This window comes from Fundulus heteroclitus, chromosome 24 (assembly GCF_011125445.2).
Source record: "Fundulus heteroclitus isolate FHET01 chromosome 24, MU-UCD_Fhet_4.1, whole genome shotgun sequence".
NCBI classification, from domain to species: Eukaryota; Metazoa; Chordata; class Actinopteri; order Cyprinodontiformes; family Fundulidae; genus Fundulus; species Fundulus heteroclitus.
This window is the reverse complement of record NC_046384.1, coordinates 22,912,789-22,926,001: the sequence shown is the minus strand read 5'-3', so window position 1 is coordinate 22,926,001 and position 13,213 is coordinate 22,912,789. Positions and strand designations below refer to the sequence as shown.

General features: G+C 48.1%; 1 protein-coding gene across 17 annotated transcripts in view; it reads right to left on the bottom strand.

The window, feature by feature from the left end:
* Positions 1-13,213, bottom strand: part of dmd (dystrophin) — a 311,598-nt gene that overhangs the window by 14,354 nt on the left and 284,031 nt on the right. For all 17 annotated transcript variants that reach the window (XM_036127849.1, XM_036127856.1, XM_036127844.1 and 14 more), the window contains 7 exons: positions 12,264-12,325; positions 12,076-12,150; positions 8,821-9,022; positions 8,645-8,730; positions 2,322-2,479; positions 1,931-2,097; positions 283-394 (listed from right to left, as the gene is read on the bottom strand). In XM_036127849.1, coding sequence (XP_035983742.1) covers positions 283-394; positions 1,931-2,097; positions 2,322-2,479; positions 8,645-8,730; positions 8,821-9,022; positions 12,076-12,150; positions 12,264-12,325 — 862 coding nt within the window. The remainder of the gene's footprint in view (positions 1-282; positions 395-1,930; positions 2,098-2,321; positions 2,480-8,644; positions 8,731-8,820; positions 9,023-12,075; positions 12,151-12,263; positions 12,326-13,213) is intronic.

Here is a 13,213-nt window from a genome sequence, read left to right as displayed (position 1 = left end):
GTGTTGATTGTTTGCAACCAAGACAAATACTAAATGTAAGTGTGTCTGAGACACCCCATCCCGGGCCAAAACCAGTAAAGGAGGAGACGACAGGAAAAAGACGGAGTAGCGCGTAGTGCCAAATAGAAAAATAAGTAGACTTCAATTCATTTTATTAGCTGCGACTACAGCTGGACTCTTAAAGTAGCAAAACTACAGGATGCTTAATGCTTCAAAATAAAAAATAAAAATCCCATCTTCAAATAAAAGCCCAACAGAGCAGCGATGCAGACGGGGGCGTACCGGAGTGCAGTATTCAACCATGGGGTACTGCATCTTGTGTCCCTTGGCGACGCGGCCAGAGAAGAAGCAGCTTTGGCAAATGTCATAGTTGAAATGTTTCAGGCTCCGATATCTGTGGATAAAACATGAAGGAATTATGACAATACGAGCAGAGTGAGATGTTTCTAACATGATGTAGATATAATGCAGGTAAAACAGGGTTCCTGGCAGACTTTCATTATAATCCAGCTCTGGATAGATCTGAGAAGAAAAAGGAGTCTAATTAGTTTCTCCAGCCTTAAATCTCTTTTCTATCATTTATATATTGTTTCCTTCATTCATTCCTCATGCCCTTTCTGCTGCTCTTTGCTTCGCAGTGTCCTTCCTGGATTGTGTCCTCTTCCTTCATCCCTCATGTCCTACCTAGCTTCCTCCTTCCCTTCCATCCTAGTGTTCTTCAGTCCTTCATTGCCTCCTTCCTTCCTTCTCCTGTAATTTTTCTTCCTTTCTTTACTTCCTTTCTCATCTTCCTACTGTCCCTCCTTCCCTTCCTTGTGTCCTCTCTGACTATATGTTTGTAATTTATTATGAACTTTCATTTGCCTCTAGATAAAATACAGAGTATTTGCATTAAACGTGTTAGAACCAGGAATGGATGAATAAGTGTGTATACAGCTCTGGTTTTTCCCACAGCCCACTCAGATAGAGTTTTTTTATAATGAAGCATGGAGCTGGGCTGTCTCTCTGCATCAGGGTACATTTGCTTTCAGCGCGGTGCAACGCTCTGGCATAAACCTGACCGAGGCTTTGCTCTGAAAAAGGCTCTTAAGCGTTCTTAGAAATAACCTGAGTCATATTCAGGCTCAGTTAATAGAAGCATTATGATCTCAGGCCTATTATGGAGACATGTTTACATCTCGGCGAGGCTTTTACATCATGTTAAGGTTACCATGGCATCCGGCAACACACAAAGCCGCTGCAGTCAGCTGGTGGGACGCAAAATAAAATGAGAAAAGCTTTTTGGTCACAGAGAAATCGAGAAAGAAAGATCTGGACCCAAGAAAGCTTTAAAGCAATTATTGCATTTTAGGTTTTAGCTCAACAGTTTCCCAGGATCTAAAGAAAACCGAGATCCCTGTTGCTGTCAGAATGATTGCTGGAGAGTTATCCATTACTGAAAGAGATTCCTGCTAAAGAGCACTGCCTCAGCCACGTCTTCTTGGACATCCCTCCTCTAAGCTTGGCCCAACAGTTCTTCTGTACCTACGTTTATTCCTGGTTGCTGATCTTCTCCAGCTCAGTCAGGCTGGATCTGGGAGGCAGTGTCCATGTTTAGTTCAGGGTTAAAGGTGGACCAACCCAGGATGCACCTGAAGTCACACCTGTGACATCCTGGTACTTTGGCTCACTCTCAGGTTGAACATGAACCATCGTCCATGAGCTCAAGGTCCAGAGGACACTGAAGCACGCTTTCCTGAAGGATCCCTTAAAAACCTGGCTGCTATGAGGACTCTGGTCATGAGCAGCTCCCGTTTGTCCACTCCACTATGACGTGTTCTGGTCCAAATCCTGTTCAGGTAAGTTACCTCAGGTGGAGCCCATTCACGTTGGTGGATCAGGTTGTACGTTTCAGGTAAATGGACACCGCTGCCGGCGCGGCTTCCCTCACCTGAAGCCAATGATGGGACACTCCTTGCAGATGTTGCACTTGGCCTGGTGCTTGGCGGTCTCGGCGGCTGCGACCCGATGCAGAACGGGGAGCCAGACCATGGACTGAGGCTCCAGACGCATCCAGTCCAGGAACACTGAGGCCTCCAGCTCAGGTTTGTTGTTGGCCTACCAAGAAAAAACAAAAAAAAGATAGAGAGAAGAGATACATGAGATGACACGATTTGTAAGTCAGAGCCACAGGTTGATGCATGCAGCACATGGACCATCCTGTTCAGGAGGCCCACATTTCTGGTTTAAAAGCCAGAATCTGGTGGTAGTCCAGTTTTTATAGGAGTAACGAGTACAGACTTTTTGTTTAGTATATTGCTGTAAAAGTGCGCGGCACGTACAAACTGGAAGCAGCTGCGGACGGAGGGCTCGATGTTGGAGCCGCCGAAGGACGCCACCTCGCCCAGCTGCCGAGGGATCTGGATGGAGTCGTGCAGGAGGAGGCCCAAACGGCGCTGGTCACAGAAGCCCGTGGCGCTGGCGACCTGTCGGAACAAGACTGCAGGAAGAGGAGCAACGAAAATAAGATATCCATTTATAAAATTAAAGTTTGCACAGTATAAATTCTGATAATAGATGAGAGATTTTTACTAACTTCAATATCATTTCTTCTATCATTTCAATTTCTTTTATAACAACGTATAAAACAAATATATGTATACATTTTAAATCGTATAACCTAAAAACTATTTATAAAGGTATAAATGTAATAAAACTATAAAATATATATGCCAACATTTTCAATTCTTCTTATTTTTCATATTGTTATGATATATTTTTCTGGGATGAACCCGGACACAGCACGCACACACAGAGTCAGTTCTTATGAGTGAGTTTTATTGAATAGTTTGGAAGATGGAGGATGAGACCAGAGTCTTTCAACGGACGGAGGTGAAGGGTGTAGAAGCTGGCTGGCAGGAGGAGTGTGAAGAGACTGACCGGGAGGAACTCTGGAGCCGAGCACTGGAGAGCAGGACATCTGAGCAGAGCCGTGGAGCGCAGAGCATCAGAGCCGAGCAGAGGCGAGCAGAGCATCGGAGCCGAGCAGAGCATCAGAGCCGAGCAGAGCAGTGGCGAGCAGAACGTCAGAGCCGAGCATCGGAGCCGAGCATCAGAGCCGAGCAGAGGCGAGCAGAACGTCAGAGTCGAGCAGAGGCGAGCAGAGCATCGGAGCCGAGCAGAGCATCAGAGCCGAGCAGAGCCGAGCAGATCATCAGAGCCGAGTAGAGGCGAGCAGAACGTCAGAGCCGAGCAGTGGCGAGCAGAGCATCAGAGCTGAGTAGTGGAGCACAGGACGTCCGAGCCGTGCAGTGGAGGGCTGAACGTCCGAGCCGAGCGGTGGAGGTCTGAACGTCTGAGCCGAGCGGTGGAGGTCTGAACGTCTGAGCTGAATACTGGAGGAAACAAAACTGTCGGAAAGTCTATGGGCTGACTGTAACATGACCAGGTGAACGGAGTCTTCAGGCTGACGGGTACGAACGGAGCTGACAAGAAAAACTGGCAGGGACTGAGCGGGAGTGAACGCTATGGACCGGCGACGGGAACCGAAAGAGGTGAGTCTGATAAAGCAGTGGGAACAGGTGGAAGCAGTTGTGGGTTAATTGCAGCCTGCCAGGTGAAACTGATCAGGCTGCGCAGGAACAAGAGAGAGGGAGAGAGGCTCAGCATGCAGCCAATAAGCTGCATCCTGACAGTACCCCCCCCCCAAGGCCGGACACCGGACGGCCCAGAATCCCCACGCCGGGCGGGTGGAGGGGGCCCAGGAAGGCGGGCAAGAGTCGAAACCGAACACTGAGGGACCAAAGAGCCTGCAAACACAAAAGGGGCCAGAGAATACGGGGAACCAAAGGGGCCAGAGAACACGGGGAACCAAGGAGCTAGAGAACAGCGGGGAACCAAGGAACTAGAGAACAGCGGGGAATCAAGGAGCCAAAGAACACGGGGGAACCAAGGAGCTAGAGAACACTGATGTGCCAAAGCACAATCAGGGGGCGGCACATCAGGGAAAGACACGAACGCTTGACTGCGCCGGGGAAAAAGCGAGTACTTGACAGCGCTGGGGAAAGAGCGAGCGCAACACAGCGCCAAAGGGAAGGAACGGGCGCAACACAGCGCCAAAGGGAAGGAACGGGCGCAACACAGCGCCAAAGGGAAGGAACGGGCGCAACACAACGCCAAAAGGGAAGGATCGGGCGTATGGAAACGCCAAAAAGGGAAGGATCGGGCGTATGGAAACGCCAAAAGGGAAGGAACGGGCGTATGGAAACGCCAAGGGGAAGGAACGGGCGTATGGAAACGCCAAGGGCAAGGAACGGGCGTGTGGAAACGCCAAGGGCAAGGAACGGGCGTGTGGAAACGCCAAGGAGAAACAACGCCGAAGCGTGAGAGGAGCGCAGGGGCCCAAGGGGCGAGATCGCCGGGGCGTGAGGGAAACGCCGAGGCGAAACGGACGCATGACAGCGTCACGGGGAAAATATAGGCGTACGAAAACGCCAAGAGGGAAGAACGGACGTACTTAACGCCAAAGGAAAAGAACGGGCGTACAAAACGCCAAGGGGAAAGAACGGGCGTACTTAACGCCAAAGGGAAGGAACGGGCGTACTTAACGCCAAAGGGAAGGAACAAGCGTACTTAACGCCAAAGGGAAGGAACGGGCGTACTTAACGCCAAAGGGAAGGAACGGGCGTACTTAACGCCAAGGGGAAAGAACGGGCGTACTTAACGCCAAGGGGAAGGAACGGGCGTACTTAACGCCAAAGGGAAGGAACGGGCGTACTTAACGCCAAAGGGAAGGAACGGGCGTACTTAACGCCAAAGGGAAGGAACGGGCGTACTTAACGCCAAAGGGAAGGTACGGGCGTACTTAACGCCAGAGGGAAGAACAGGCGTACGACAACGCCAGAGGGAAGAACAGGCGTACGACAACGCCAGAGGGAAGAACAGGCGTACGACAACGCCAGAGGGAAGAACAGGCGTACGACAACGCCAGAGGGAAGAACAGGCGTACGACAACGCCAGAGGGAAGAACAGGCGTACGACAACGCCAGAGGGAAGAACAGGCGTACGACAACGCCAGAGGGAAGAACAGGCGTACGACAACGCCAGAGGGAAGAACAGGCGTACGACAACGCCAGAGGGAAGAACAGGCGTACGACAACGCCAGAGGGAAGAACAAGCGTACGACAACGCCAGAGGGAAGAACAAGCGTACGACAACGCCAGAGGGAAGAACAAGCGTACGACAACGCCAGAGGGAAGAACAAGCGTACGACAACGCCAGAGGGAAGAACAAGCGTACGACAACGCCAGAGGAAAGAACAAGCGTACGACAACGCCAGAGGGAAGAACAGGCGTACGAAAACACCAAGGCTCAACAACTCCTGCTGGAACACGACTGGTGTACAGAAACGCCAGGGGAAAACCCGCCGGGGCGTGAGGGAAACACCGGGGCTTGGGGAAGAGAACGCCGGGGCGCCAGGAAGAAGAATGCCGGGGCGCAAAGGGAACGCCGGGGCACAAGGGAAACAGGAATATCTAAAACACCAGGGAACAAGAACGGAGGACGTACTAACACGCCGAGGAACCGAGAAAAGAGGGCGTCCTAACACGCCGGGGAACCACGAATCAGAGGGCGTCCTAACACGCCGGGAAACCGAGAATCAGAGGGCGTCCTAACACGCTGGGGAACCGAGAATCAGAGGGCGTCCTAACACGCCGGGGAACACTAAATCTAAACGCCAGGAAAACAAGACCTAAACACCAGGGAACTAGAGGGTGAGCTAGGCAGCAACAGGCCAAGCGCGCCAGAGGGCACAGACAGCGACTTAAGCACCGGAGGGCTCTGGCGGCGACCTGCGTGCGCTGGGCAGCGACAGGTTGGCGCACCAGAGGGCTCAGCCGGCGACATAGGGGCGCCGGAGGGCTCTGGCAGCGCCTAAACAAGGGAACAACAACAAGAGGGTGAGCTAGGCAGTAACAGGCCAGGCGCGCCAGAGGGCACAGACAGCGACTTAAGCACCGGAGGGCTCTGGCGGCGACCTGCGTGCACTGGGTAGCGACAGGCTGGCGCACCAGAGGGCTCAGCCGGCGACATAGGAGCGCCGGAGGGCTCTGGCGGCAACCTGCATGCGCAGGGCAGCGACAGTCTGGCGCACCAGAGGGCTCAGCCGGCGACATGGGTGCGCCGGAGGGCTCTGGCGGCGACCTGCATGCGCCTAAACAAGGGAACAACACAGATACACTAGGACAAGACAGAACAAAACAACTACTGAAGGGAACTAAACTAACCCAAACCGAGCAAAACATACAACGAAAACAGGAGAAGGGTGTAGGGACCTAGAAAGCGCAGGGACTTTTAAGAGCGCTGGACTCCATCCAACGCAGGACCCCATACAGCGCAGGAACCCAGACACCTAAATACTAAAGGGGGAAAAATAAAGACAAACAAAACTAAAATAAAGAAAAAACAAATACAGAACAAGACTAGAACTACAGGGCTAGGACAGAAACTACAAAGGCTAAACTGGAATTTCAGGGGCTAGACTGAAACTACAGGGGCTAGACAGGGACTACAGGGTCAAGACAGGGACTACAGGGTCAAGACAGGGACTACAGAGCTAACGAAACTACAGGGCTGAAACCGGATCTACAAACAAGACTGACAACTAGGAAAGGAACCAAACGCTAAAGCAAAACTATGAAACGAAACAGAACAGGGAGATGAGGGCAAGTACGACTAAACTAATGAAAAACTAGATAACTAGGGCTAGAAATCTGTACAGAAAGCAAACAAGAAGTCTAAAGTAAAAAAAAAACTGGAACTCAAAAACAAAACTCAGAAGACTAAGGCGAACCTAGAACACTAAATCAGGGCTATGGCTAAAACAAGAAGACAGAGAACAAAAACCCGAACTAGCTGACTAAGAAAACCAAAAACTAGACTACTAAAGAAAAACCCGAATGACTAGAATAAACCTGGGACACAAAAACCCGGACAAAAACAAAATAAAACACAATACTCAAAAGCAACATAAATCTAAAAAAAAATCCTAAGTAAAGCAAAAACTAAGGTTGAGCCAAAACAAAGAACAGAAGGCGGAAATAATTCTTCTAAAACAATAAAAAATATACAAAAAGACTAGAAACTAAAGCAGATCTAGAACACAACAAAACCTGAATAACTTTAAGAAATCTAAGAAACGTTAAGTAATTAAAAAATAACTCAAAACCCAGGACCCAAAAATAACTTTAAACAAAACAGAAACCAGGACGTGCTGGACAGCAAAGTCTTTGTCTGCTGGGCAGCGGCAAAAGTCAACGCTGGGCAGCGACGACGAGGAGCGCCGTCTTTAACGGCTGCGCAGCGTAGGAGGCGGAACTTGCAAAAGACGAACCAGGAAACAGAGTCAGAAGCGGGGCGTCGCGGATGCGACCCCGGCAGACGAACCAGAAACGTGGCGTCGCAACTTGCGACCCAGGCGAGACGAGACGGAAACGTGGCGTCGCAACTCAGCGACCCAGGCAAGATGAATCCAGAAGCGTGGCGTCGCAACTTTGCGACCCAGGCGAGACGAACCGGAGGCGAGGCAGATCCTACCAGCTTCTACACCAGGCTCTGTGCGTGCTCGGGTTCATCCCTTGGCCGGTCCATAATGTTATGATATATTTTTCTGGGATGAACCCGGACACAGCACGCACACACAGAGTCAGTTCTTATGAGTGAGTTTTATTGAATAGTTTGGAAGATGGAGGATGAGACCAGAGTCTTTCAACGGACGGAGGTGAAGGGTGTAGAAGCTGGCTGGCAGGAGGAGTGTGAAGAGACTGACCGGGAGGAACTCTGGAGCCGAGCACTGGAGAGCAGGACATCTGAGCAGAGCCGTGGAGCGCAGAGCATCAGAGCCGAGCAGAGGCGAGCAGAGCATCGGAGCCGAGCAGAGCATCAGAGCCGAGCAGAGCAGTGGCGAGCAGAACGTCAGAGCCGAGCATCGGAGCCGAGCATCAGAGCCGAGCAGAGGCGAGCAGAACGTCAGAGTCGAGCAGAGGCGAGCAGAGCATCGGAGCCGAGCAGAGCATCAGAGCCGAGCAGAGCCGAGCAGATCATCAGAGCCGAGTAGAGGCGAGCAGAACGTCAGAGCCGAGCAGTGGCGAGCAGAGCATCAGAGCTGAGTAGTGGAGCACAGGACGTCCGAGCCGTGCAGTGGAGGGCTGAACGTCCGAGCCGAGCGGTGGAGGTCTGAACGTCTGAGCCGAGCGGTGGAGGTCTGAACGTCTGAGCTGAATACTGGAGGAAACAAAACTGTCGGAAAGTCTATGGGCTGACTGTAACATGACCAGGTGAACGGAGTCTTCAGGCTGACGGGTACGAACGGAGCTGACAAGAAAAACTGGCAGGGACTGAGCGGGAGTGAACGCTATGGACCGGCGACGGGAACCGAAAGAGGTGAGTCTGATAAAGCAGTGGGAACAGGTGGAAGCAGTTGTGGGTTAATTGCAGCCTGCCAGGTGAAACTGATCAGGCTGCGCAGGAACAAGAGAGAGGGAGAGAGGCTCAGCATGCAGCCAATAAGCTGCATCCTGACACATATATCCTTAATAAATAAGTAAATATGTCTAAAAAAATGAGAAGAGCCTGACTGTGAGTGTTCTATAATAGACACACTTACATCTGTACTTATCCTCCAGGTGGGCTTTGCACAGGGAGATGATGCCCGTTTTGAAGGACAGGGTCCGGATCTTTCCAGTGCGCCCGCTGTAAAAACAACACACCGAGACGTTAGCGTGGCGCTGAGCTCCCAGGCGTCAGGAAACTGTGGAGGTGTGTGGGGCGGGCGTTACGTACGTGTCGTAGACGTTGAGCAGCCAGTTGAGGCACATGTCGACGCTCAGCTGGACGTTGACCAGGTGAGAGTGGCTGTGCTCCAGCTGCTGGTACAGGCTGGTCAGACAGGCCACCAGCTGGGAGATGTCCAGCAGCTGCTCGTTCTGCTTTAGGTTGTGCTGTTCGAACACCTCGCACGCCGTCTGCATGCTCAGCAGGTCCACTAAACAAAGAAAGACCGCCATAGTGGATTAGCAGCTTCTCTGCACACTTGTAGTTCTGTGCAGAAGTCCTCTTAGATTGAGTGTTTTTGGCTTCCAAGCCACCAGACTGTCATGAAATCCCTTTGATCAGGGCTTCCTGAAGGTCCTTCAGAGGTTTTTATCAAACATTGCCTAGTTTGTCCTCTATCATCCTGTCCATTCAATAAAACAATACATGACGACTTCTAGTTTATTCATACCTAACTGTGAAGGACAATACAGTTCAAAGTAGTGGAGAGAGAGCAGCCAGTAGAGGCCCCCTCACCCGGCCCTGGGAGGTTAGGGTAGGGTGAGGTGATAGGGCTGTAGGGTTAGGGTGAGACTACAACAATGCTAATTAACTGCCGTCTTAGCAATAATTTTTAGAATTAGATTTATAAATGACTGGTGTTATAGTGTTGAACTGGCTTTTCTGTCCATACTGTCAGACAGTATGAAGTATCAGAAAAGAACAAGGCATTAAAGCTATCTGGTGTCTGGTGTAGTTTCTGAATTGGAAATGTCAGTTAGGCACAGTGCCTTTGAACTTTTCTATGCTCAGTCGCTTCGTTGAAATAAAGGTTGTCCTTTTAAAGCAATAGCCAATTGAATGAATGACCTACCCTTGGTTCTTACCCACAGATACAGAGAAGGCTGCTCTGGTGTGCTAGGAGCAGCTGACCTACATGAACATAAGTCAGTACACATGTATGTATGTATGTATGTACAAATGTATACAATGTATATGCACGTATATACGTGTAGGTACGTATGTATGTATGCGCATAGATATATGTATATATATATATATATATATATATATATATATATATATATATATATATATATATATATATATATATATATATATATCTATATCTATATCTATATCTATATCTATCTATCTATCTATCTATATATACATATATATATATATATATATATATATATATATATAGACCACTAAGAATGTAAATGAGACATTTACATTCCTATTTCCTTTTTTGTATTTTTATTTTTTTGGTATTCTTTTTGACCCATTGTATATATGAAGACTCACTGTATATAACTGAATGCACCTTCCCTACTCTGCACCTTCTTGTATGAGCCTATGTGACGAGTGAATTTCTCCATTGTGAGATCAATAAAGACTATCTTATCTTATCTTATCTCTTATCTGTATCATCTGATACAGATGACTGTATCATCTGTATCATATGCATATATGTAGATGACTGTATCATCTGCATACATCTGGCATGTTACAGCTGAGCAGTTTAATGGTAGTGGTTTAATGGTCATTCATAAAAAAGCTGAAGAGCAAGGAACCAAGGATAGACCCTTGTGGAACTCCCAAACCATTTTTCCATGGGGGGATAAGTCCTAGAACATTTGACCACATTCTCTATTCTTGACATAAGATGTAAGCAATTTTACTGTTTCACTTATTTACTGTAGATGGCCATTTGGATGAAAGAAACCTTTTTGTTGATACTCTCAATTTGCATTTCTACAACTTTTTTAACAACCCCAGGAGGCATGTGTTGTTTGATAATTACATAAAACACCCGTTTATAAATAGATTAAGGTATTAAGTCTGTTAAGTCTGCTCATCCTCAGAGACCGCTGCTACTGGAGTGGAGTTGGTCAAGGATCCTTATCTGACTCAACAACTAAAGGACAAAGGACGTGGCAGTGGTGAATAATCACCTACAGGGTGTCAGTCATTTGCAAAAAGTCAGCCAACTTCTGAAATTTGAACGGGACGTTTCACCAGTTCAAGTGGTTCAGAGCCTCAGCAACATTGGACATTTTATATTCTGACATTCAAAGTGCAACAGCCACCTGAAAGTGGTGCATTTGTATGAATTAAGCCCCTCTGTTCTGACACCCTAATTCCAGTACAAGGAGCTGCCTTCAGAGGTCACCTACCTAGTACATAGAGTCCACCTGTATATAGAGTCTTATTTTAAATGCAGGTCTTCTGTGACAACCTTTTTAGTTAAAACCGCATTATGAAGACGAAGGAACACAGCAGACAGGTCAGGGAAAAAATTGAAGTGAAGACTGAGGCAGTTAGGTTACATAAATGTATCACATGTTTTGAGGATGTCAAAAAACCCACTGTCTGAAAATGGCACAGCTAAAATTCTACCAAGACTGGTCCAGTCAGCTAAACATTAATCAGCCAATCAGCCAATCCAGTCCCATGGTAACTCTAGAGGAGCGGCAAAGAGTCATTGTTGAAAGAAAACAGAAGGAAATCCCACTGAAAGTTTTCCAAAGGCCTTGTAGGGGACACAAACAGCATGAGGAAGAAAGTTAGAGTGGAGGAATATAAACCTGAGGAAAAACATTCCCACAGCATATTACTGCCAGCACTACCTCCTAGGGATGCTTTTCTTTAGCAGAGACATACTGATCAGAGACAGGAAGAAAGATAGAGCCAACCACAGGAGAATCTATGTAGGAAACCTGCTAGGTACTTCAATATACTTAAGACTGGAGCAGAGGTTCTCCTTTCAGCAAAAAAACACCTAAAACAAACAACCAGAGCTACCACTGAATGGTTAAGTTCAAAGCAAATGTGTAAGAATGGTCCAGTTAAAGTCCAGACGCCAAGCTGGAGATTCTGTGGCACAAAGCAAATATATATATATATATATATATATATATATATATATATATATATATATATATATATATATATATATATATAAAAAAAAATAAATAAACGTTGGCGTCAGAGATAATTCCTCTGTGCTGTACTGCTGCAGCCAGCTCTACACTAACACAGCAGACGTAGGCAGCTCCCACAGCGCAGATCCACAGGCACTAGATGAGAGGGATGAGTAAACACACATATGGTAGTCGTGGTGCGTCAGAACAGAAACAGAAAGAGACAGATGGTTAATAGTACAGAAAAGGCAGAGCGGGCGGGACAAAGATGAAGGAAAGGAAGATGAGTAAATGGGGTGGATGACAAAAAGGAGAGAAGAGGTCTGGAGAAAGATGGGGAACGTGAAGTACTCACAGCAGAGAGCTTTCTGCAGGCGTCTGAGCTTCATGGCTGTGCGATAGGCTGAGAACCGAACGTTGTTCAGGTCGGCTGAGGAACACAACAACACATTCTATGTTTAATTCTCCTTTGGCCTGCACCAAAAGCCCGTTTCCTCCCAACACACCAAGAGACTCCATTAAAGAGACGTTCAGGGAGCTTACCCAGCGACTGGTAGAGCTCGGTCATCTTGGGATGGTCCCAGCATGTTGTCTGGGTCTGGTGGCTGGAAACAACAAACACTGAGTAAGTTAAACGATCCAGAAAGTATGTGGCCCGCTATGTGGAGCCAAGCTAAGGTTTCTGGTGACTGCTATCAGAGGATTTATGCTTGACCTGCTGGTTAGAAACTGAGATATTGGATGGTTCCTAATGCTGCCAAGCTCCAACAACAGCAACACGCTCTCACTGAGGTCTTATGGATGGAAGGAGAATCAAAGGTAGGTATTTTTAGAAAAACAAAAAAGAGCCATCTGCCATGTTCTAGTCTGGCTTTGATCAGCCCGCCAAAAACTGAACCAGATTTCTTCCATCAGTTAATGCCTGCCAATGGGAAACTAAACCTTGTTTGATCAGTGAAGCCACCGGACAAAGTCCCACCACATCACAACGGCCCTCATCAGTCTGGAAGTTGTTCATCATTTCATACTTTTGGAGTTCTGCTTGTCTCAAACCAAACCTTTTGAGGTGTGAAATGAAGCGGGCGACACAGGACATCAGTTCAGAACCAACCAGGAGACCATGTAGATTTAAATGGCAAAGTGTTCCAGGGCCAACCTCAGCAGACAGCAGGAGGACTGAACGTATCCCAGTGAAGACGCCCTGCTCGATATTTTCTCTGTTATGGAAATGTTTGGCTTTTAGAAAATCTCAGAGTCTACATTCTCTGAGTAATAGGACACTTGAGCTTCCTATACGCAGACGTGTGTATCAGATTTATTTATCTCATTTCACACACACTGAAAGCTGTTTTATTTGTTTAGCGTTTCTTGCAGATTTCTTTAACGTATCAATGTCGCTAACAAGACGTGAGCCGTGGAGATGGAGGGACGGGGTCTAAAGTCACCCCCAGGAGACGTTTCCCTCTTCCAGGCCGGTAAAACATGAACCACAC